Source organism: Trachurus trachurus (genome assembly GCF_905171665.1).
Source record: "Trachurus trachurus genome assembly, chromosome: 14".
Lineage (NCBI taxonomy): Eukaryota > Metazoa > Chordata > Actinopteri > Carangiformes > Carangidae > Trachurus > Trachurus trachurus.
Window position 1 is genome coordinate 26,311,861 of NC_139903.1, and position 25,811 is coordinate 26,337,671.

Genomic DNA, 25,811 nt, shown 5'->3' on the forward strand with positions numbered 1-25,811 from the left:
CTTGCACATGCTGAGTTTATGTGTTAACGAAAACATGTAGATGTTAGTGTCGACAGAGATCATTTATCTGCAAACAGACACTTCAAACACTTGTCACAGATTATTTGCATTCTAAAACTGTGTTTTAAAATGAAATCGGTGTTAATTAGTTTGGAGTTTATCCACATTAAAAAAACAAACACATTTATATCTTCTAATTTAGTTAGAATAAGGGTATTAAAGAGCAACTTTGTCATTTTATGGCATTAAGGGTAACTGATCTGTTTTTTTTGCATGAAATAATATCTGTTACTACTAATTAAATTGTGTCTTCTATATGAGACTTAAGTTGAGTAAAATTTCAGAAATGTGCAGTAATTTGAACCCTTTGAAGACTTTTATTCAGAGTCCTTTGTCGTGAACAACATGACTCACCAACTCCAATTTTTTACCGGTTTCCTTTCATCAGGAAGCAGAGGGCTGAGTGAGACAGAGAGGATTTCTCTCAGAACTGTCAAAAGGGGGAGTCAGACTCGGAGCTGTCAGGAGAGGAGGTGGAGGAGGGACAGACAGTGGAGCAGGAAGGTGAAAGCTCAGAGGAGGATATGTCACCTTTCGAGGAGCCTGAACATGGACAAAGTGACAGCATCCATCATCCATTAGGATAAGAAGCAACTTTTAGAGTTATGGATATAACATGCAACTTGTCACAATATTTATATTTTCTAAGAAAATGTTAATTTAAATTTCCAAACCTTATTTCACCGTCTCACAGGAGGATATTACAACATCAAAGATATCAGGAGGTATTTGGGAGGTTCTCAGCTGCTCAGGAACTGCAGGGAAGAGGAGGAGCACTGACAATACACTGGGTCCCGCCTCTCCTACAGCAAATGAACTACTTTCATTACATGTATAATTATTATTATTATAAGAGGCAGAGGAATAACTAAACACCAGACACACCGAGCAGAGAGAGAGAAGTCAACAGTCCTATCGACTGTGACCAACTCTACATATCAAACAGGGGGGAGTTAGACATAAATACCTGCCTCTAATAAAAGTCCATTACATTCTGGAGTTGGAGTGAATAAATAAAGGAACAAGAGCTAAGAGAGAGAGAGACAAAATAAGAAATATAGTCTATCACCGCTGGCTCACCTGCGTGCCAATTGGGCACAAGTAAAGATCACAGCTTAGTCTTTGTCTTTAATTTATGTCTCTGATGATTTTGTCAGACACTGTCACAGCTCTAAAAGAGGGATTTGACCATAGGCGGCCCAGCCATATGTTATATCATTTATTAATCTACTTCAAAGGAACACAACAGGATGACAACTCAGTCTAAATGATAAAATGTCTTAACTGATGACTACTGCTGCTGAGTAAATGCATCTCTGATAATCACGAGGATGAAAAGTGGGGCAACAAAACAGTGTTAATCAGCCTGTGAAAAAACTGTAATTAAAATGTTTTGGCTGTTTAACATGTGGCTACACCAATAAATGATTCAGATTGTCTCATCCACTGTGTGTGGTGGTGTAGCTGTAGCTGTTGCTTGCTGAAGATGGGGTGGTTTCTCCAAAAGACAGCTTGAACAAAAACAAAATAAAAAGGCAAAACAAGTGCAAAAAACGCAGAATACTATAAAGCCGCCAAAAAAAAAGAAAAAGAAAAAAGAGTGATCCCTGTGGTTTTATTTCCCTTGGGGCTGACATACATCTCAAGGACTGTTCCCATCTTTTCTCGTTGTTTCAGCTGGAGTTTTCCCACAGAGATGACACATCCACCTTCCATCATGACCCATAAAACATTAAATGCAACAAGATTTCCACTAAATGGCGCCGTTAAAAAGAGAAAAGGCATAATACAGCCGTGGGTTTCGTATTAGTCATTCAAAACCTTAACCATAAAACATGTTTAAATGGTCAAGCAGTATAATAGATGGTTTAAACAGCACTCCTTGTGATTTATGATTCCATTATCTAGGGAGAGACAGAGAGGAAAGCAGAAACATCAGTTTGGGTCTGTGTGACACACGAAGTCCAGGGGTCACATCTTGATGATAATAACTGTCCTTGTGGTGGTTACATAAGTCAAATACCAATTCAGAGATGAAGTCTTATTACTGGAGTGGAGATTTTGCTTGTTTACTCCCATTTTGCCCTGTGTCCATATTACTTGATCCTCTGATGACCTTTTGACCCATGCTTTGGCAATGCATCCTTCTGACAATGGTCTGTTTTTGAAAGATGGATCCTTTGTATCCTCGCCAGTGGATGGTTTGATGATGGGAAGAGGCTGAAAGAGTAAATCCTCTGGGTTCATAAACTGTACATGTCGTGACTGAGAGCGCTTTAAGGGCTTGTGAGGAGTATGTCTGCTGCTATACTGTGGATCAGATGATTGGCTGAGGTATTTTTATTTTGTCATGTCCCTGGTTTAGTCAGAGTTTTATTTTCAAATATACTGTTTCTTGTCATCTTGTGTTTCTCTCCTTTAATTAGCACCTGTCCCACCCTAATGTGTTGCAACTGTGTCTTATTGTCTCTCATTTATCTGTGTTTATGCTGCGTTCCAGACTCAGATCTTTCCGACCTACATAAAAAAGTGCAATCGAACGCCACCTCCCACTCCCACTTGGCGAAGTCGGAGAAAAAAAATCTACCCCGACTTCGTGCAGAACCACACAGCCGACTGTAAAACATGCATTTAAATGCCAAAATACATTAAAATGTTCTTTTTAAATCGTTTTTGTGTCCTTTGTAATGTTTTTATGCCTTTAGTGAAACACTTTGAATGCAAAGTTTGTCCCAGTCCGCCATGTTTTTGGTTATTCAGGTGTGGTGCGTCTCAAATGTTTTGAAGTTGGAAATCGGAGTTTTCAACTGGGAACGATCCATGTTCCGACTTGTTTCGAAAGCAGCATTATACTCCCCTCTTCTACCCTCCTGTGTGATTCTCTTCAGTTTCCTGATCCTTGTGGTTCCCTGGTTGTGTCTTCTTTTGAGTTGTTATAATTTCCTTAGGATTTTCAGATTTTTACTTCGATCCACTGTGTTCCTATTTGGTGTTTGTCTGGGACTTAGGCCCGTTGACCTTTTCTTTGATACTTTGGTTTTTGTTCAGACTTTTTGTGTTTGCCCCTATTTTTCCATAAATATTCTTTGCTACCCGTCAAGCTGTGTTCTTCTGTCTGCATTTGGGCGAAAACCTGACAAAGTGTTTTACGGAACAGGAGACACTTGAATAAACATTCTGTTGTATGTTATTTTGGTATGCATTGATTAATGCCAATTAGTACTGTTACATTTATGGCTGCTGAGATGTCAGTTTTTCAATTCTCAGTGAGTTGGGTGAAGCAAACAGAAAGCCCTGCCCCCTACCCCCCTGTGCTTCAATCACCAAGTTTCCCTCCTGTTTGCTCAGTGTTTGGCATCATGTCCACCATGCTCTGAGTGACATCCACCCAACCCCTCCCTCCAGCCAGTGGGTATACGGCTCTATCTGATATCTCTTGGTTTTACAATGCATAACACTGTACCCATCTCTCTTTAACTGAGGGAGAAATCTCATCATGCAATGTAAATAATTCAATTCCTGACCAACCCTAACCCTCGTTGCTATCTGTGTGTGGATGTAAAGAGACTGGGGGACTGGGCAGCTCCTCTGCACAGCTGAATCCAGACAAAGGAAATGTATCCATTACACGTCTCAGTGTCTAATTTCAGTATGTACTTATATTTTAAGCAGTTCCACTTGATCACCATATTGGCTGACAGCTCAGTCAGCAGTCATGTGCTGTATAAGAGGCACTCTGAAATACAGCAGCATACTGTATCATAATTACCAATGGCATAATCTACAGGAATCAGGATGGGCTGATGAGAAGTGATACATAATTATGTGTGTTATGTGAAGTTCTTCAGTGGCATCCATCCATCCATCCATCCATCCATCCATCCATCCATCCATCCATCCATCCATCCATCCATCCATCCATCCATCCATCCATCCATCGGCTTTCCACACATAGTTGCAGGGGGGCTGCAGCCAATCCCAACCTGGACAGGTCCCCAGTCCATCACAAGACCAACATACAGAGACAACAACAACAACAACAACACACACTTACACACACACACCTATGGGAAATTTAGAGTATCCAATCAACCTAATGAGCTGTGGGAGGAAGCGAGAGAACCCACACATTTAATTTACAAATGTCTTAAGCATTTTCTGTGGCCTGCTGTATATAGAAATGCTTCTTATAGCATGTTTTTGGATGTGGGAGCCTGTTCAATGCTTTGCAGTCAGCGCTGTCAGACCCGCAGCAAACAGTTAGGGATGTCACCAGCTCATAATGGGAAAAGTCAAGATTTGAGTAAGCCATTCTGGGCCAACCGGGCTGCTGGTTTATTACCCTGACTACACAAGGGGCCAAAGATTACAGCAGTCAAATATTAATGTAAAATGTCAGTTTTGCCCAGAGCAATTGTCTTATCATGACTATTAAACTAGCAATGTTGAAATTTGATGTCTGCAGTAAGTCAGGTAGTGGTGTTAGAAGCAGAACCACCAAAAATAAAAAATCTCTCTCACACTCACACTTCAGTCCTAGAACTTGCACATCAACTCCTAGAAATATTCCAATGCATTAGCAGGTCTTATTTTTTGCCAGGCTTCCTTTCATATGTATGGATATTTTTCATGTGTGCAGGTCAGACGCATATGACACTGTGTGGTTGGATGGACTTACTTATTACATGTGTGTGTACTGTAAAGGCCAAAGCACATCATGAAATACTTGCTATAACTTCTTTTTCTGTGAGTATAGATGCAGCCCTTAAGCTGTGGGCCTCACTGGTCCCTTAAAGGAGACATATTATTCCCCCTTTCCACAAATTAAAATTGTTCCCAGGTGTCTTAAAGACATATCTGTGACATGCTGTGGTCAAAATACCCCAAGGATCAAACATCACAGCTCTTTTCATCCTCTCAAAACAGCCCTGTTCAGAACGGCTGGTTTCAGTGCCTGTCCCTTTAAATGCCCCGCCCCACCCTTTCTACTGCTACCGGTAGGGGTGGGGTTATGCAAATTCAAAAGCTAGTTACATCACTGGAAGTAAACTGAGGGAACAGCTCGTAAAACCATGTGGATTTCAACCTAGGGAGACTGCAAATTAAAATGTTATTGTCAATTCTCACATTTTGGGGGCCAGAAGGCAAGACAAACACCCAAATATATGTATAAGAGCCTTCAAAAAGTGATATGTCCATAATATGTCTCCTTTGACTAACAGAAGGAAAATATTTCAAACTTGGTCCACTGTCTGACAATAGAAGCAGAAAAACATGTAACTGAGAAGAGCTTTAATGTGAGTCTAGCTGCATTTGAAATGTATGTGAGAGTGGAGCAGAGGAGCAAACAGATAAAGAGCTGCAACCAGCTGACACCATGGGCTGGATTCTGATAAGGCAATGACAACGTGAATATCATTGTATCCGTCATCTCGTGACATTTAGCTACTTAAGCTACTTTCCACTGACAGTTGTTTACAGCCGGCCCACAACAGTTTTCAACTGTGTCCTCAGCTTTACTTTCACCCGGTGTTGTTGGTCTGTGGAGAGCAGAGGACGAGGAGGGACGCACACCAACCAAATTGTTTTCACTGCACGTTCCTAATCTTCTATGATTTTGGTAAACATATTTTAAATGATTTTTGATTATTATTAATGGCAATAATCAATTATTCGCTGACAGAGCTAAACTGAATAAATGACTCTAATCACTTTTACCAAGGCTTTATTGAAAATAACATATCCCATGAGGCAATGGGGTGGAAATGTGCTCAGAAGAGTTTTCATGCAGCAGTGGGTTTGAGCACCCAAAACACATCTTTAAACAAAAAAAATGGAGGTTGCATTAACAGGCACCTATAGTACTGGAGAATAGAGGTTATGTGGCACTGCAAAATAACAGCAAAAACACACCGTGCAACATTATAAGTAACATGAGGGAATTGCATTGCAAATAACCTCCCCAGTGGAATTAAGTCAGAGATAAAGAGGCTTCACGGTCCAGACAGAGCAGAGTCAGAGGTAACAGACAGAAACAGCAGAGGAGTGACTGTGAGCTTGCACTCATTTAAATAGACCATCACTGTGGTGACATGCCGTGTCATCCAGGGACATGGCTGTCAGACAAGTTGAATTAGATCACTGGTTCTCACTTTTTTTCCTTTTTTTTTTTTTTTTGCATGTCAGTTCACTTCCTCCCACCCCACAATTTATATCAATCACTATCAATGATAGGGGGAAGCAGCAAATTAGAGAGATCTGTGTTGTATTTTAGTGGAAAAAAAGGTCAGAGCCATTGCAGCAAACCGCTTGTTTATTTCCCAACATTGATCTTATTTATGTATTTTAGTTTCACTCCATATTTGCCCCTGCAGCCACATGTGCCTTTTCTCACATCCCCAGTTACTAATTGATCAATGCTTTGTCACGATATTGTTAACATGCAGATCACAGGCAACCCAACCTTGTAAAAAGAAAAGTTAGTGTTAGTTCTATTTAAGTGATAACACACGGTACTAAAGGTGACTGAACGTGAGGACAGGAAAACAGTGCATGTTTAAAAAATGGCATGGGTGTAATGTGATGGACGGGACACAAATTGCATTGTTCATGTGAGGAATTGAAGTCTGTCATCTCTGATGTTGGACTAAACTCTATTATGGCAGAATGGGACAACTTTTGACAAACTGCCATTATAGAGTCTGCGCTGTATTGATAGGAAAACAAGCCGCTGCTTTAATACACTTGCCTGTAGTTTAAATGATGGATTGCAATTGTCAAACAGTCTGCGAACTATTTCTCCTGTTTTTCAGACAGAAATACCTTCTGACGGAGGAATTCATGAATTCATGGATGAGTTTAGAATTTTTATTTTATGACCACTGATGGTATCGGGCAAACAAGCCGCTGTTACTTTTTATTTCTCTTTGCTGTCTGTCATAGAGAGTTTTGCTTTTTATTAACATCTTCTCAGAATTCAGAAAAAATGGGCTTAAATGGCAAATATATCAGGATTTTTTGTGCAGGTTTGGGGACCACTCGTCTGCTGTTTGATTTTAAATTCAATTCCCTGATCACACCTGGTATTAAAAGACATCCTGGGTGATCTTAGATGTGTGTATCCCGAGTCACTACTTATTATCAGATCTCCATTCTCCGCTCTATATGCACATAAATGCATAGATTATTTCCATTTGCAGAGACCTAATGCATTGTTGCTTAAGCAACAGGAGGGAGCAATACTAAGATTATTTCTTGGAGTAGCCTCCAGACAACCAAATCACCCAATATGTTTGATGCACAATATGGCCTTGTAATATGTCATATTGGGCATTTTCTCACATCTTGGCACAGCTAAGATTGAATCCATTTAAAAAATGTATTCATTAGAAATATGTCTCGGTCCAGGCTCCAGCCCTGATGAGAACATGTGAAACACAACAGGCACCAGTTGAGTGCAGGCTTCAGTGCAGCTGAGACACATTGAAAGAAATGCAGCCGTATGCTGCAGAGCTATAGGTCTGAATGTGGTGTGCACCCTCAGAGCTTGTTGGGTGCAGTCACACCTCTACTTATGATCAGGTCACCAAAAGTTACAGGGCGTCTGAGGCTGGAGCATTTGATCTAGACCAGTGGTTCTCAGTGGTTACATCAAGGAAACAAATTAGACCATGGATCTCCATTGGACCAAATTTTGAAGCCAACACCAGAAATACACAAATATTATAGACTATGGACTGAAGAACATTACTTTTTTTTAGTCAATGTACTTTCAAATTAGGGCCAATGGCATGATTTTTTGGAAATAAGAGTGATTTCTATTAAAATAAATAAAGATTTTCTAGAAAAATGTGGTAAAAAATTCTCCCAAAAAAAAGTAAAAAAAAAAAAAAATCCTAGAAAAAGTGGTACAATTTCTAAATAAAATAAAATAAATAAAAATTCTCAAAAAATAAATAAATAAATAAAAAGTTTAAAAAAGTGGTAAATTTCAAGAAAAAGACCCCTGGGGGTCCCCGGACGTCACTTTGAGAACCATAAGATCTAGACATTTCATTCAGGCAGCTGGTGCAGAGGGTTTTATTTGCTACAACTTTTCATTACAAATGTCAAATAGCCCACGTATGATAGAAGATGAGGGAAGTTGAGTTAATGAGGACCACACACATGCACAGCTTAACTATCCAGCCTGTCAAGATGTAGCCTATTGAGCAGTTCAACTCAAAAATGAGCCTTTTGAAAAACTGAATATGACAGAAACACCTACAAAATTCAACAATAGCAAAAAAAACAAACAAACTAAATAAAACAAATCCCTACATATTCATGTTGTGATGCCTCTGATTCATTCCATGACTCACAGTCTGTTTTGATTCTGGTCACTTCTGGTGTTTTTGGGGCTGAGAATCTCTCCTCGACTTGTTGCTCATTAAAATTAGCCATGTTAATGAATGGCCACTTACAGCTGACTTCCAAAGGGCGCTGAAAAATTAATAAAATAAATAAAAAATAAAACTCCTGAGATTAAGTCAAGGCGAAGCTCCTGCGTCACAGCTCTGCTCGCAGTTAATATGTTGAATGAAGATAAATACCCGCGATGAGTGAGTAAATGAGGTGGATGGACTGCGGGAGGGCAGCGCCTCCTCAAGAAGTCTCTCTCCGCTAATCACCAACGTCAAGCTCCACACAAACAACCGGGTCCGGACAGGAAGTCGAGAAGATTTTCCTTCAAAATAAAAGCGCCGCTCCCGCTCGCTGAACGCAGCACCAGCCTGAACCTCCGGAGGGTCCTTACATTGGCAGAAGGAGGACCGGAAGCGGCCGCGTTGATTGCCGTCAGCTTGTCCGTGGCAGCGCTGCCAATAACCTCGCAGTTGAAGGAGGGACTTTGTGGAGCGCAGCGTTGGTGGATGCTTTACAGGCAGACAGCAGGACCGCGGACTTGAAGAAAAAGCACTTTTCGGGATTTTCACAGACTCGCAACCTATTTTTTCCTTGACGACACCGCACGGCAGACAAGCGCATCGGCAGACATGAAGAATCCTCTGTACTGGGCTATGCTGGTCGGGATGACCATCCTGCTGATGGAGCAAGGTAAGTGCTGGGATTTTTTTTTTTTTTTGGTTCTCCATGGAGCACTTGTTATCGCTGCCTTCGGCTTGTGTTCGGATGCGCCTGTTTGTCAGTTGTCAGTTCACTAAGTGGCTTCTGCATGCCGCGGACGGTCTCTGGCCCGACGCTTGGCCATCTAAACCGCAGCTTAAATGAAGCGATTAGTGAAGTGCAGTTGAGCTGTCTTGGTGCCAGTGGCATGACTCAAAGTAGCCTCTTTGAATGTATTTTTACACGGGTTATATTCGGCTGCAGCCTCTTTTCTTCTGTCAAAGTTTAATCCTGCCTAGGTAATTCCCAGCAGTATCAGCGTTGCTTCTGTTGTGTAATTTTGCATGTGGGGAAAAGGAACAGAACTAATGTCATTGATCACTGTGCCTCTCCAGCCTCCAGTCACACAGCTCTCTGTACTTAAACGCACCTGCACTGTGCAGTTTGTCCTTTTTTTTTTTTTTTGCGCTCTTGGCTCTTGGCTCCTGCTTCCCGCGGATCACAGAGGCGCATGGTAAATCTGCCGGACGGGAGGTCTTTGCTGCAAAGTTGATTAAGCATTAGTTCTTAATCCATATTGACTGCGTGGTCAGGTCATCCAAGTTAAGCCGTGTATTCTCCGAGCAGGCAAGAGTTGCTTGCTGTTGGGAGCGGAGAGCAGCGAAGCAGCTCAGTCTTCTTGACCTTGTTTACACCTGACATTAAAAATTCAATCCAATAAGTAGATTGTGTCTGGATAGAGTCGCGCTTAAAACATGCAAATAAAGGCCAACTAAGGGGGATAAAAAGGGGCGTCTTTATCAGCCCAGGAATTCATTGTATAGTTACCTTTGCCTTTATTCCAGCTCCTTGATGAGAAAATGGACACTGGAGAGAAGGCTAATGCTGTGAAATGCTCCCATGATAATGTCCCCTGACGTCCAAAGTAAACAGTTAAATAGGAGTGTGAACAGACGAATGAAGTGGATGAATCAATGGAGCAGGGACCAGTGGGGGGTTGGTTTTCTTTATCACCTCACTATATTTCATTTGGCCAGCAGCCCCTATGATACAGACTTACATAAATGCACGTTGAAGGCAGAGATCATGAACAGAAGAAAGCTTTATTGAGCTGCACAAGAAAATTGCTTTGTTCCAATGTCACAATTTGAAACAAGAGGTAAATTAGTAAGAGTAAAACAGTAACATTTATAAATGCATGGAAAAGGTGGAATTGAAATGTAAAGATACATAAACAAAAAGACAAGAGCACCGTAAAATCACTGCAAAAATGGAAACATAATAGTAAATTGACAGTAATGTGCTAACTTACCAGGATGAGCAGTGGAATGTTAACAGTAGTTAAAAGCAGAGCTCTGATGAAGATGAAGAATTAAGTCATTTGCATTAATTTGAACACGAATTAGCAGTAGATTGTGGAAGTTGTCTGTGGGAGGAAGCAGCTGCTGTAGCAGTCAGTGGAGCTGTTTGCCTTTCTGTGTCTGTATGTGAACACACTCCTCTGGTCAACCAGAGTGCTGGGTAGAGGGTGGGAGATGTTGTGTATGATAGAGAGTAGATTTGACAACATCCTCCTCTCTGAGACTACATGCAGTCCCAGGACTAAATCACTTTGTCGCGTCTGTTTGTAGTCTGTCGTCCTCGGACTTCTGCCCCGGCAAACCAGGGGGTAGAAGATGGAGAAGGCTGCAGAAACATCTGCAGCATGGTGAGGGACATGTTAAAGGGATAGTTCAATATTTTGGCAAATTGGCCCAATGCCATTATCCCTAATAGTCTTATAGGTTCGTTCCCTTTAATTGTCAGTGCAAGCTATTTTTAGAATGGCGGAGCAGAGCTGCGAGCTGCTCAGAGCTACGTTATGGAGGCTAATGGAATTTTTTGGTTTCCCTCATCAAGCTCATCAAATACACAATCCAAAACAAGTTGTGACCTGCAAATTCACCACGCTATGAGATAATAACAGAACTTTATGAGACAGAGTTGTTTTCGAGGCAAATTCATGCAAAACAGCTGAAGCGCATTCCCGTTGGAGGCAGTTTTTCAGCAAGCAGTCTCTGCATTTGCCTCGAAAACAACTCTGTCTCATAACGTAACATTATTATGTCATAGTGTGGTGAATGTGCAGGTCACAACTTGTCCACGAGAGCATTTTGGAGTTGTTGCTTTGTGTATTTGATGAGTTTGATGAGGGAAACCAAGAAATCCCTTTAGCCTCCGTAGTGTAGCTCTGAGCAGCTTGCGGCTCGCGGCTGATCTAAAATTAGCTTGCACCAACAATTAAAGGTAACGAACCTACTCCTAAGACTATGGGGATTACTGTATGGCAATGAGCCAATTTGCCAAAATGTTGAACTATCCCTTTAAGGGTTCCTCCTCTGACCCTTTCTGCTCTGCTTTCAAAGTGGACACCTGAAATATTTTTCATCCCGTACCACCTCCTCCATCTATTTTTGACCCTCTGACACGTCGTCCCCCTGATGGTGGCGGGTTCCTGTGTCTGACCTGAGGTCTGGTGTGTACAGGGGTAACAAGGGGACATGAAAGTGGTCTGTGTGGGTCCAGTACTGCTCATCACTGTGCAGCTCTGAGGTGATCTGGTAAAGTAGTCCATGGTCCAGGACTCCAGAGGAGCATCAGCCTGTGTGGCAGTCATTGTCTTCCTCGCCATGGAAGGGTGAACGGTGTTAGAGACGCTGAAGAAATCAAAGACCATGATTGATTAACACAAACAGATGAGGTTACACAGGTTTTACCTCGTTGATCATTATATTTTCAGACTTACTGTAGCATCTCTTCCTTTCTACCAATGCTCATATATTGTAAAGGACTCTCTCTATTACCATATTTTATTCCATCCTCAGCTCTACTAAATGAGAACACCATGAACGACACTGGTAAACTTAAAGTGTGATGTTACGTGACACACTATTTTAGCAGATGAAATGCAGAAAAAACTGGGGCGCTGAGTCTTTGCACTTTTCAACCTAATTATGTATTTGAGATGTGTCAGTGGTAAGAGAAAGATAGAATTAATCAAATGACTCATTCTGTGTGGTTTGGTAGGCCAGAGAGCGCCTGCTTTAACCCCACTTAATAGAATTCAGTGCATACTGTCACTGTCAATACCATATATTATTACTTATGTTGCAAAGTAGTGTAGTCATTATTTTGCAGGCAAGAAGCAGCGCCAAATGAAAGAAGACCTTTGCTTACCTGACAATATTTAGAAAAATACACAAATTACCGCGGAAACAAGCATCCAGGGAGACGATGTGCCGTGTCACCGCTGCACCATTAAAAATGTCTCCCTTTAATACACCTGGAGAAATTGTCCCTTTTCTCCCCGTTTTGAGTCCAATCCATTCTTCAGACAGCAACGAAATTGCGCCGAAGTCATTTGCATATCAGCCGATCTCATGCAGAATCAGAGATGTGTTAGATTCGATTAGATGAAACTTAAATGCTGCCCATGGGGAAATCGGGTCATTTCAGGAAGAGAATTGGGCACAGATAAGGAACGAGGCAAATTTTTGATAAGATTACAAATAAACAGAGCCTCCAAAACAACATATAGAGGATAATAAATCAGAAATGAATTGAAATAGCCTGATTTACAGGTGAGCAGAGGGAGGCAGTTCTCATACATCAAAAAGCCTATTGAAAGCATTTAGTTTTGCTTCTTTATCACCATCATTTTTGTTGTTGTTGTTATTATTACATAGCATCGGCTCAATTTCCAGTCAGCTAGAAAGATTCGACAGGAGAGTTAAATAAAGTTTATAGAGATCCTGTTGAATTTTTTGACAAATGAAGTTCACAAAGGGCGGGGCTATGCAAATTGGTCATGAACTCACTGACGCTTTGTGCAATCATCATAGATCTTGATTACTTTTTAACCACTGTGCAACGTTTTTTATTTGAAACATGACATTGAGAAGCCAAATATGGTGTTATATTATATAACATGGCTGTGTATAATGAAGAATCAGGTGATATGATCCATACCCTGCAGGGTGGTGATATTGGCATATATTGGGACAGTGTACGCAAGGCAGTTTATTGTGTTTCTTTTTAATCTCATACAGTAATATGAAGAACACACAATGTTATATGCATCTTACAGTTTATTTTTTATGACTTCCCACTCAGAAGAGCTGCACTTGCATTTGTATTTTACAGTTCTTCCAACCTTCTACATAGAATCGAAGAAAATACATTACCATTTGTTGGGGGGCACAAACTATGATGTTTTAGTGTATTGATATTTTCTGACACCCCTGTTATACAATATTGCCTGAATGAGATGTGTATTGCACTTTGCTAATACAGTATGAGTGGGGTGACGGAATCTTAGTTTCTTTAGTGTTGGAAATCTGAATCCAGGTCATTTTTTTTAAAACCAGGATTTTGATGCAAAGTGGGAACAGCGTCTGCTGCCAGAAGCCAGCACTACTCATGTAAAAAGTTAATATTTCCTCTTCGACACCTTCCCCTTTTCCCCTTCATAGCGGGAGAGGTTTAGCTGCCAAGTATGCTGTCACGACTGTTGAAACATGCAAGACTGTGGGTATGTTTTTAAAATAGCAAGTAGCTGCTCTCGTGATCTGAACCTGATCATAATCAGAATTGAACGCAGCGTGTAAACACTGCGACCGCTACGAGAGGAATAATGATGTTTTGGCTCGTGCACAGACGCGTGGAGAGATATGCAGAGGGTCAGCGAGGAAGGCCGCTGGGTCGGTGCAGGGAGGCAGGGGCAGATCACAGGGAGCGTGCGAGAAACAATGCGGAGCGATTGATAGAGACAGTAAGGAGAGCTCTGTTAGCTGGCTGGCTGAGGCCGGAGCCGCTGTGGCAGCCAGCGCTGTACATCTGGATGGCAGGCGACACCAGCAAGTGCTTGAAGCGCTCCTCGGCGCTCCTCAAGGGGGATGAGCCGCAGGCTAAATTTGCTGCGGGGCTGCGTCAGCTCACTGAACAGAAGGTGGGAGGCTGGGTCCAAAGTGGAGATGGCTTCAGTTTCCTGTTAATGTACTTTCCTCCTTACTTCTTTTTCTTTTCTTTCACTTTCTATACACTAACAACTTTCCACGACGCAATCGACATCGTGCGGTGTATACAGCACATCAGAGCGCAACACTCACACACTGTCCTTTGGCTTTCTCACGGGAAAAAACATTTGTGGATGTGTCAAGGTCAGCTTTACAGTACACCGCGATGGATTCAGTCCCCCGCTTTATTTTCTACCATCTAATATGCTTGGCACAGACCGCCGTACGCATCCGCCATGACAGAATTGATTCACACTTGACACCAGAGTCACACATGAAGAAAAAAAAAAAAGGAGTTGTACAAGGAATTTGTGCCTGAAATGAGTTTGCAGCACACATCCTTTTGTGTTTCCTGCGAGGTGAAGCTGTGGAGTAAATGCAGCTCTGACAAAGAGTGGATCCTGCTTTTATGCAGCTGGTCGTACTGTTTCTGTCAGCGGACTGAATATGGAAGTAGCTACAGAACGTTTCCTGAAAGCAGGTGGGATCTGAACCCAGACAGCTGATCATCCTCCACCAGAAACAGGAGTGAACAGACTCCAACATGTGAAGGGGGTAGGTGGTAGGCAATCAAACGCATGACATCAGTGGGTGTTTTTCTGTGTGTTTCTGCGAAAAAAGGAAACAAAATTGTGAAGAGAAAGAAAAAAGAACAAAAGACATTTTAAATACGGCAAAACACTCCAATATGAAACTGTCCCGAAAGAAGCAGAACATGTTCTTTTCTTTGCAAAGAAAAGAAGGGCATTTCTTACTGGAGTATTAATCCAGCTTAAGATAAACACTGGTAATGAGGCAGCCTCATTGTCTAAGCGGGCTGCTTCCCTCCCTCTCGCTCTGTATGTGGCTGGGAGAAGACAGTGCTGGCTGTGTTGCTAGGGTGCAGCTCAAACTCTTGAGGTTTTTTTTTTTTTGGCCGAGGCCCTCGCAGTGCCCTGTGCATTGTGCCCTTGTCCTTCCTCCGTCGGCCCATGACAGCCAAAGACGAGAATTATAGCCGGTTTAGATCGAAATTTGGAGCAACAGCTGTTCTTGGATGACCAGCTGAGAGAGCAGAGATGGATAGGGCTGGTGGTAAGGGAGCCGTGGTGGTGTGCTCGTTGTATGCAGCCTTTTGTTAAAGACATTGGGATCATTGTTGATGGGTAGAGTGTGTTCTTTTCTTATCACAGGGCTACAGCTATTCAGTAGGGATCTCAAGGAATAAGAGGCAGAGCTGTTGCTGTAAAAAAAAAAAAGAAAAAAAAAAGTCAGTTTGTGTCCATTCCCCCTCGGGTGCTCGGCCCACATGAAGTCATGCTGCAGGATGTCGGGCCAGAGCAGGCAGATGGCAGACAATGGCAGGTAGATATCCCCATCTGTGTACAGCGGCCTCATATCAAAAATGTTCTAAATGAATATCATGTAAATTGGCCGTGAGGTGCTTTAGAAGCCTCCGCGCCGGAGAGTCAGAGTTCAAGCTCACAAACACAATAAGATTTGTTGGGAGACTGCATTTCAATATGAAGCAGTGGGATCTATTTTTCTGATGCACTTTCCCTGAACTTTCTTTATCTTCTTTTACCACAGATAGGGATTTACCCCGCCCCTCTCCAAATGGAGCCATGATCCTGCGCTATACATATAAAGTTAGAATGGATATTGTGCACAAACACCTAACGCTTTCAAAATAATTTAAATGCAATGCAGGCTGCATTCTTCGTACGGTCTTCACTTTGACTAACAGGTGACTCCTCAGATTTGTCGTCATGGCGATGTTACTGTAAAGGGCACAGAGTTTCTGGAGTGTTATTGGTGTCGGTCAGTTTTCTTCTCTTCATCTCTCTATCTGTTCATATTTCTTTAAACTCATTTACAGCTGTAATGACCAATCAGTGTCCTCACCTTCTGCTCCATTGTGCCCATGCTCTGAAGCTTTGGTGGGTGAAATCATTCAATAAAAACTAATCAAATCATTTTCTGTTCAGTGAATAAAGCAACAGTTTTGATGCTTTTTCTAACATCGGTTATGAAGCAGTGGCTGCAGCGTTTTCCCATTCAGTGATTGATTTTCTGGCCAATTGGAAAAGCACGATTGGTCAGATATGGTTCATGTCGTGATACTTACTGTGTGGCCGAGGTAAGCTGCGGACAAACAACCACAACAACAATTAGAACAACAGACTTAGTCAGCAACCTTGAAATGAAATGAGTTGTAACTAGAAAACAGAGTCCAGTCAGTTTACAGTTAAAGGAATACTTCACCCAAAATCGACAATTCACCAATCATCTACTCACTATCATGCCAATGAAGGGTTTGGCGAACCTTCAGAGTCATCAAAGCGTTTTTGAAGTTCCAGGGGGGGTCTGGCTGGCAATTGATTTCCATATAATGGCGGCGGATAGAGCTCACTTTTGAATCGTCCCAAACACACACTATGAAACATCCAAATACCTCTGTACTGCTCGTCCATACTGAAATTAATTTGATCTCTGTTTTTAGCCTTGTTGTAGTAGTAGCTCTCAGTGGCTCTGTTGATGTTTGTGAGCATGTGCGAGATTTGCTGCGAGATGTTCGTTCATCGTTGTAAACCATTGGATGTATGATGTAAACACGGAATAACATCTCGCAGCAAATCTTGCGCATACGCACAAACATCAACATCAAAAACTTTACAAGTGAACTCTATCCGCCACCATTATATGAAAATCCGTTGCCAGCCGGCCCCCCCCCCTGGAACTCCAAAAGTGTTTTGATAACTCTGAAAGTTCTCCAAACCCCTTCCTTGGCATCACAGTGAATAGAAAATTGGTGAATTATTGATTTTGGGTGAAGTATCCCTTTAATAGTTAATGTTTTATTATGAACATGTAATATAATCATCCAATGTTTTTGTAGCTTTTAATTATAGTTCTATACAATATGAATTGGGCCCTAGAAAAATGCCATCAGTGCATCTCTTGCCCTGCGCTCTCTCTCTCTCTCTCTCTCTCTCTCTCTCTCTCTCTCTCTCTCTCTCTCTCTCTCACTTGTCTGTCATAGTCAGACTGACCATGGGGAGCACCACTAGCAATCCTGTTGCATTGGTGGGCTAGTAGACCATGAAAAACATCCACATAATTCTTCTCACCAGCCCTGTCTGTCAGTCTCTGTCATTTAGGATGTGTGTGTGCATGTGGCCAATCACAATATCAACCTATCAACCCCCATTGTATGTTACAAAGTAGGAACAAAGCTACAGAATAAGCTGTGGGCTGTTTCTCTCATTGTATGAACTGAATTCAGATAGATAATTACAAACCCCATATTTAAGTTTTCTCACATGCTGCAAATGGATGGATGTTTAAAAAAACAAGTATTAGAAGGCAGAACAATAGAAACAGGGTGGAAATGAGCAAGAGAGTTTTTGGTGACGCACGCTGCACTAGAGATACAGACTGTCTCATGGCTGCATTGCATTCTGGTCTGTTGAGTGTGATATTGCAGGTAAAATTGGTATTTCTACTTCTTCTGCATAAGTTGGAAATATCTGGACTTGACATCCATGAAATAAGAAAAAATACAGGACGAAGCAAAAGGATGAAAGATTGATCACCAACAGCAATCTTTGTGTTATTGTTGTTCCACGAGGTTGTCGTGGATATGAGTTTTTTTTTCCTTCATATTTTTTTCAATTAAAGTTAATGGTGCTTACCATCACAATGTAATATTAAGGAAATTACAGATATTATGAGATGATGAGTGTCTGTAATTGAGAATTGTTACTCCACAGATGTGAAATTGCTACTTTGCCTGTTTCATGGAAACAGCAAGAGGCATTATTTGTTTTCTGAAAAGGCAAATTGCAAATTGGAGGTAATTGTTATCCAGTTGTCTTTTTCATTCCTGTCGTGGGAAGCAATTTCCGTGTTGCTTTCTATTTCTGTAAGTATTACTTTTGTTTTGTTTTTTTTCCTTCCCCTGTGTTTGGTATTTTCCTAGTTCCACAAATAAATCGTTTCTGGCTTGTAGAAAGTTAGTTGTAATTGTTCGATGTGGGCCTGAGCAAATAGCTCATTATTTGATCGTGTCTATAATCAATTTGTGGTCACAGATGGCTTTTAGAGCTACACCTAGGGAGAGAGAAGGGACAGAAAATCTTCGGAGATGCTGAGATAAACACTGCTCTTAAATTACTGTGAATCCTACCTTTCCCTCCTGTCATGCAGACAGACAGACGGATGGATGGACGGACAGACAAACTTTATTGTAGAAGGAAGTTCTGAAATGCTGATATTTGAAAATGTTGCGGTGTAAACGTGTCATGGGCGGAAAACGCTCTCCGAATCTGATTTTTGTTTATTTTTCATACTGCAGCTGATGGAAATGTGCTGAATAAAGTCTTTAGTTTGCACATGGCTTTGGCTGAACTTCCTGGATAACAAATAATGCAGTGTCATCACGCCGCGACAGTACCTACCGTTGCACAAAAGTGAAGGCAAAGCTTATTGAGACGGCTCGCATAGTTTCCTAAGTTGCAGTGAGGTGATCATGTGACTCGGTGGCCACCGCTCTTTGCCAGGGAGGGCTGATTAATAAGCAACAGGGATAGTGACTTCAGACTGTGTCCATTCACCAGGTTGTCGTGTCTGAGGAATGCTACCTCCTTGAGAATCTCACAGCTTGCACTCAGCACTGTGTGTGTTTCTGTGAGAAATGTGTGTTCATGTGTGTGTTCATATCTGTCACACAGAACAGTGAGATGGACTTAACTTTGCACCTTGAATAGCTTGTACAGAGGGCTCTGTTTACTTCATGTTTTTTCATAGAGGATGGAGCAGTGCCGGTTCGACAACTGTCAAAACTCACTGATCAGGCTCTGGACACAGTGTTGTAGTGGTGACCACTAAACACTGGAGCCACTGCAGTTGTGTTTTTGATTGAAGATGAAAATTGCCATAATTGGTCGTATTCAAACAGTTCTTTATTGATTAACTCAACACTTCATTATCAATTGTCTGTTTGGAAAAAAAACAGGCAGCCAGTTCAAGTGCCACACAGTCAAACAAAATATAACAAAAAAATGTAACATATCATAAGTAGGGATGCAAATTATCGATGAATTAACTAATCATTAGTTGGTTGACCTTGTCAATCAATTAACAATTAATTGATAAGCAGCAATTTTCCTGAGAACCCAAATTTCCCTTGGTATAGGGTCTATAACCTACAAAAGCTGAACATTGCTTATACAGAGCACTACGGTAACATTTGTTAGTTTACTTTAGGAGCACAATAAATAATGTTTAAGTCGCACGTTATTTAACCCCTTACATTTGAGAGTAAAAACACCCTAAACATTTTTCCTTTGACTTTCTAATGTGACCCAGAAAATCAACAGACAAGCAGTAACTTGTTCTAGGTTATTATATTATGACCAACACAATATTTAATACATAGCCTATATGTGAGTTGGTCTTCCTGCCACTACACTGTTATGATGATAATGATGATATTAACTCTGATATGAAATACGGGAGGACACGCTGTAGCCCTACTGGTGCGGATCTAGTGTATTTATCAGAGCTTGGTCACAGAGCCACCGGGTCGGTTTGAGCTGCGTTCATATTAAGTTATACTTTAAAACTCTTCAGGCAGTGATCGGTGTCGGCGGCTTTCGTCAGCGTTCGTACACGCCTGAGGCCAGTACAGAAGAAGTACATTTTAAACAGAGATCACGCTACATTATGTCGGCTTTGCTTGTTTACATTTCACAGAAAAAAAACTCCCATGGAAAAGGATCAATGACTGATAATTTATTTTATTTAATCGAGTAAATTCTTGTCGACAATTAATCGATAGTCGATTAATTGCTTACATCCCTAATCATAAGGCTTGGCTCAAGGAATGATGTTATTATTTACTGAGAGGTGTGCATATTTACCAGTTTGCTCAGCTAATTAATATTTTACATTCAATATTTACTCAATTGTCAATGTCAGTGTCAATGTCATCTTGCATTTGACCAAAATTGCAAATACTCCCTGACTGAGAGACAGGGTGGTGATTGTCTTGTCTTCTAATGATGTGCACCATATATTGCCTGTGGTCCCTACAGAAGCTGCAGGAAAACACACATTTCAATAGGCACAATTATCTTTTACGAGCTGCAGTTTAAAGACACTGTCGCCCGTTGGCATTTATCAAACATAATAAATAGTGCTTTGACTCTCGGAAACAGACAGGGAACGGCTCTGGAAGTGGTTGAAAAACCAACATGCAGAGAAAGACACAATGCTCAGAGAGATGCACTTACTGTTAGCCCACTGTAACCTGCTGACATTTAACTTGGACAGAACAAGTTCACCTGAGTGTTGTTCCTGCAATTCACTCTGATGGTGTTTGCTTGGCTTCATCCTCCCATCAAAGCCTCCCATCAAACCCTGTGAGCCACTTCAGCACTGAAGAAAAAGAAAAAGTGCAGGCATCGATAATGGGAATTGATTAGCCCCGGGATGTACAATTATGATGGTTTGGACCATTTGGAACAATTTTTTGATTCTCATAGTTTTGGAACCACACATGAAAAACTTTAATGGAAAATGGTATTTTCATTTTTTTTGGAGGACTATTCTTGTAACTAACAGAGGGAGCACCCAAACCAGCCTGACTGAGTAGCCAGAGGATAATGAAATAAATTGGAACAACAGTTTATTGAGCGAGAAGCCAATGTGGTCCAGTATAAATAATGGACGCTATCCTCAACTTGAACCCTGAGATGAAGAAAAGATCCTCCCGTCCTGCTATCCGACCTGATCAGAGTGGGCTTGACATGATATGGGAAATTCCATTGTCTGCATCATAATCAGCTTACCTGTAGTTCAGTGTCTAGAATGTGTAATGGCTTTCTCCCGAGTGCACAGAATATCCCTCTCCTTCCTCCTTCACTGCCGATACAATCAACCTCTTTCCTTCTGCTGTTCTTTATCCACTTGATTGTGGAGACTTTCCAGCCTTTCAGGAGCATTTACAGCCTGAGATACTTTCCCAAATCTTCCATACGTTCTTTTTTTTATCTGATTTGAAATCTCAAGAGAAGCAAACAGATATATAATTTAGGTGAGCAGCCGGTAGATAGATACCCACATCCATCACACACCTTCACCTGCCCAGATCCTTCACTTCGACACACTGTGATAAGGCCTATCCTCATGCATTAACAGCAGGGTGTATGTCTCACAGTTGGGAGTTGAGTAGTTGTGTACAGGGTGTTAAACTAGCGCGGCGGCATGGCTGCAATTTCGGTAGCAGATGTTCGAGTTAGCGGTTTGCAAGCACGTGGTCTGTGGAATAATCTGTGTGCAATTATTGGGGGCTTGACTGGGCATTTGTGTGAAGCACAAGAGATAATATTTCAATTAGTGCTATCATTGATTGGGCTGGAAGCCCCTTGGCAAAAGCCCTTTGTGGTAGAATGTGGAGGAGTGTTAATAGGAAACAGGTGAGCCTCCTGAGAGAAGGAAATCTTCATCAAAGATGCAGTCTGATTTTTTTTTTTTTTTTTTTTTACTCCTCCTTAGAGACCTTGTCGTTGAAATATTAAACTGTTTGACCGGTTCTTACGAAAGCTCCCTTTTGTTTCTGTGTCGGCTGAGATGATGTGTAACTCCTACAAACAAAGGTGACATAATGCCAGATCCCTCGGGGGTAGAGGACAGAGTATGCTGATGTTATCTGAATCACTGCCTTAACCTTGCGATTGATGAATGCAAAGTTAATAGATCAATATAGCTGATATAGCTCGGGAAGGGACCCATGGGCTCTGGCAGTGTCAGAGAGGTCTGATAAGAGAGACAGCAGTGAGGAGTTATGAGCCTTCAGCAGCTCTGTATCTCTGCTGCTTGTTCATACATTCGTTGTTGATGTCGGGAAGTGTAAACTCATGAATACTTTAACCAGGATCTTTCACATAATGGATGTTATGACGATCTTTGTGAGAGAATTGTCTGAGGAAACAAAACACGTGGCATTCGTAGGCTCATCCTGTGTGTTGGGAATATTTACAAATCTGCCACGGAGACCCGATGGAGAGTGACAACAACACCAGCTCATGCGCGCAACTATCCGAGAACTTCCGTTACTTGTCGGCATCTGGGCCGGTGTGTCGTGTCGTGTCGTGTCGTGTCGTGCTGTGGTCCTCCACCTGCACTAAAGCAGCGCTTTAATTGCAATCACATCAGCAGCATCTGTCTAAGATGAACTCTAATGGCATTTAAAAGGCTGATGAGAGTGAACGTGTGGAGCTCAGCGAGTGCACAGCTCTTAGTCTGTTTGTGCTTCCTGGTGGTAAAACATCGCTGATGACCAACAGCAGGTCTAATGTACCCGGCTGTGCTGCAACTGCTCTAATATCATTTGCCTAATTGCGTTGACATGGTTGTACAAGAAAATATGAGGAATCTATTTTTGTCTGGGTTTCACATCAGTGTGAGGTAGGTGTTTTTAAAAAACTAATAATGCCACACACTGCCAACCACAAATGCGCTGCAGAAGATCTAATTATTAAAAAGAAGTGATTCTCTATTATTACTTATATTCAGTGAGAATTAGTCATTATTTCCCCAGCAGTTTGTAATAATTGTGAGCAGTGAGTGTGTATGAATAACAATAATTTCTCAGAGAAAATAGAAGGAGGTATCATCAGTATGTGCACTGAAAATAAACTTGGCATGGGATATGGCTGGCGCTTCAGGACTTTATTTACCACCTGACTCTCTACAAAGCTCCTTTCATTACTTTAGACTTTACAATGCTCATTAAATTTCATGGAAGCTTATGTAGGCCTGCTTTTATAATTAATGCTCAACGCTTGAGTGGCAATCTTAATAGTCTTTTAAATGGTCAATACAAAAATGAATGTTTCTCATTAATCAAAATCCCATTGTTGTGATTTCTACTAAGCTCTTTTTCTTATTCCTCTTATAACACACTTTTCATTTAGACCAAAAAACATGTAAAAATCACTCTACCAGTGTGTTGTTGCCCTGAAAGCCCAGTGTAGTTAAAAAAAAAAAAAAAAAAGCTTCACTCAACAAACACTGCTTCAGAAAGGCTCCCTAGCAGTGTTGGGTGTAACGCGTTACTTTGTAACGCGTTACTGTAATCAGATTACTTTTTCAAGTAACTAGTAGTGTAAGGCATTACTCTACTGAAAATAGTAATAATATTACAATTTTCCGGGCTCGTTACTTGCGTTACATTTGCTAGTAGCTACCAGCTACTTCACCACACACGCATCACACAAAACAGCACGGAGGGAGGGGGGGGCGTGAATGGATCAGTGATTGGTTGGGGTTTGACACGAGGTATCATTTACCATCACCGATTGGTCGCCAGCGGCACCCGCCAGGACAGATGGGTAAAAAATGGAGGAGTCAACAAGTCCGGAGCATGTTGCTGCTGCTGCTGCTGCTGCTAGCTCGCGTCCTGAAGAAGGCACCGCTCTGCAAAAAACCTCGTTCGCCGGCTGGAAATTCAACCACTATTTTCAATATTTGCAACGAAAGGAAAATAACGTCGTAGTGCAATGTACCCTTTGCCCGGGAAAAAAGCTACTCTCAACCGCTTCGAACACCACCTCCAACTTGAAAAAACACCTCGAAAGACAGCACGGACACATCGAGTTTGTTGCCAAGCAACGGGATGACTTTACCGAGCAGCCTCGCAAGCAGCTTAAACTGTCATTCGATCAAAAGGTACTGGTCACCAAATCAGAAATAAATAAGCTCGTTGCCTCTTACGTAGTAGAGGAGATGCTACCGCTTTCAACCGTCGAATCGCAGTCTTTTCGTAAGATACTCGGCAAAATACCGATAGCAGGGAGAGACCAGCCGTATTCTGACAGGAAAACTTTTGCAACGTACCTTGATAAATGTTATGCCACGATGGAAAGTGAGCTGAAAAAAACGTTTGAAAGCATTGAGTATGTGTCAACGACCGCTGACATCTGGACTTGTCACAACAAAAGCTATATAGGCATGACTGCCCACTGGATTGACCCAAGCAACTTCCATCGTGCAAAAGCAGCCCTTGCCTGCAAAAGAATCAAAGGACGACACACATACGACGTTGTGGCTACTGAAATTGAGCAGGTTCACTCATCTTATGGACTTTCAGAGAAGGTCACCGCAACAGTCACTGACAACGGCTCGAACTTTGTGAAGGCTTTCAGGTCAGTTGAATAAGAGTTGTATTTGCAAATGAGTAACGTTCATGAATGGTTTAATTTGATTGCATTATAATCAACTACACACACATGATATGGTTGCATTTTAATTGAATAGGCCACACATGATGAATTTATTTCTTTTTGTTTCTTTCACTTTTTACATTCAGGGAGTATGAGCCCCGGCCACCAGCAGCAGCAGCAGCAGCAGCTGCAGAAGATTCCGAGGATGAGGGATCCGGGGAGGATGAAGAGGTGACATTTACCAATGTACAAGAAGTGCTCTCCACTGAACAAGACCCAGGACAATTTACTCTCCCCCCTCACATAAGATGTGCCTCGCACACACTGAATCTTATTTCAACTGTTGACATTGAAAAATGGTTGACAGCGACCAACACACACTCCAACCAAACCAAACAGACAACCAAAACAATCTACAGAAGTGCCACTGCCAAGTGCTCTGCCCTCTGGACTAAGGCCAGCCGGTCTACGGTAGCTGCAGAGCTAGTTGAAAGCATATGTGGAAAAAAGCTCATCGTGCCTACAGCAACAAGATGGAACTCTTTCCACAATGCAATAGCCCGCATCACTGAGATCCCCATGCCCCAGTTAACCACTCTCTGCAGTCAGCTAGGTTTGAGACCCTTTTCTGAGCGGGAGTATAAATTCCTGATGGAATACTGCACAATCACAAAACCTCTTACGAAAGCTTTGGACCGATTACAAGGTGAGATTAAGTATACGTAGGTTCCTGTTAACCAATGGCTTCTTGCCTTTTACTTTTTTTGACTGTTAAACATTTGAATCAAACAAGCAAATCATTAATTGATTCATATTCATTAATTCCAGGTGAAAATGATTGTTATTATGGCAATCTACTACCAACACTGGAGTCTCTGATGTCAAAGACCCTGGCATTGCGTGCTGGCCTCTCCCAGCTGACGGTAGATCTGCCTGATGTCATAGTGCAGGTAAGCCGTGTGTACTGTGTGTGTGTTTGTGTGTGTGAGACTTACTGACTAGAACTTTGTGTGATATGAGAGAAACCTGTCAGATACACAATTGCACATCCTTCCAGTATCACAGTTTTCTAAATTCCACACTGCTCTTAGAGAATGTAAGATTTGTATACTGGTACTGTGTTTTTGAAGACCTGGTATAGTCAATATGCCTGTTGCATCATCCACCTGTCAACTCCTTACACAGAAAAACATGTTTTGTCCTTTTTAAGAGAAATATCTAATTTTGAAATCTCTTTCTCACAGGCCGTCAAAACCCGCTTCACCTCTGTTTTGGACAGCAGGGAGGCTCTCCTGGCTGCTGTCACTCTGCCCAAGTTTAAGATGCGGTGGCTGAGGGAAGGGACCAGGAGAGAGGACCTAAGGACTCTGCTGATAACAGAGTGTTG

The 25,811-nt window shown here is 41.8% G+C and overlaps 1 protein-coding gene across 1 annotated transcript in view; it reads left to right on the top strand.

The window, feature by feature from the left end:
- Positions 1 to 9,006: 9,006 nt before the first annotated feature.
- ntm (neurotrimin) overlaps positions 9,007 to 25,811 on the top strand; it is a gene marked incomplete at both ends in the record, with an annotated part of 489,430 nt that continues 472,625 nt past the window's right edge. Inside the window, one exon of the mRNA XM_083986301.1 lies at positions 9,007 to 9,153. Within this exon, the coding sequence (XP_083842427.1) occupies positions 9,093 to 9,153 (61 nt within the window). The remainder of the gene's footprint in view (positions 9,154 to 25,811) is intronic.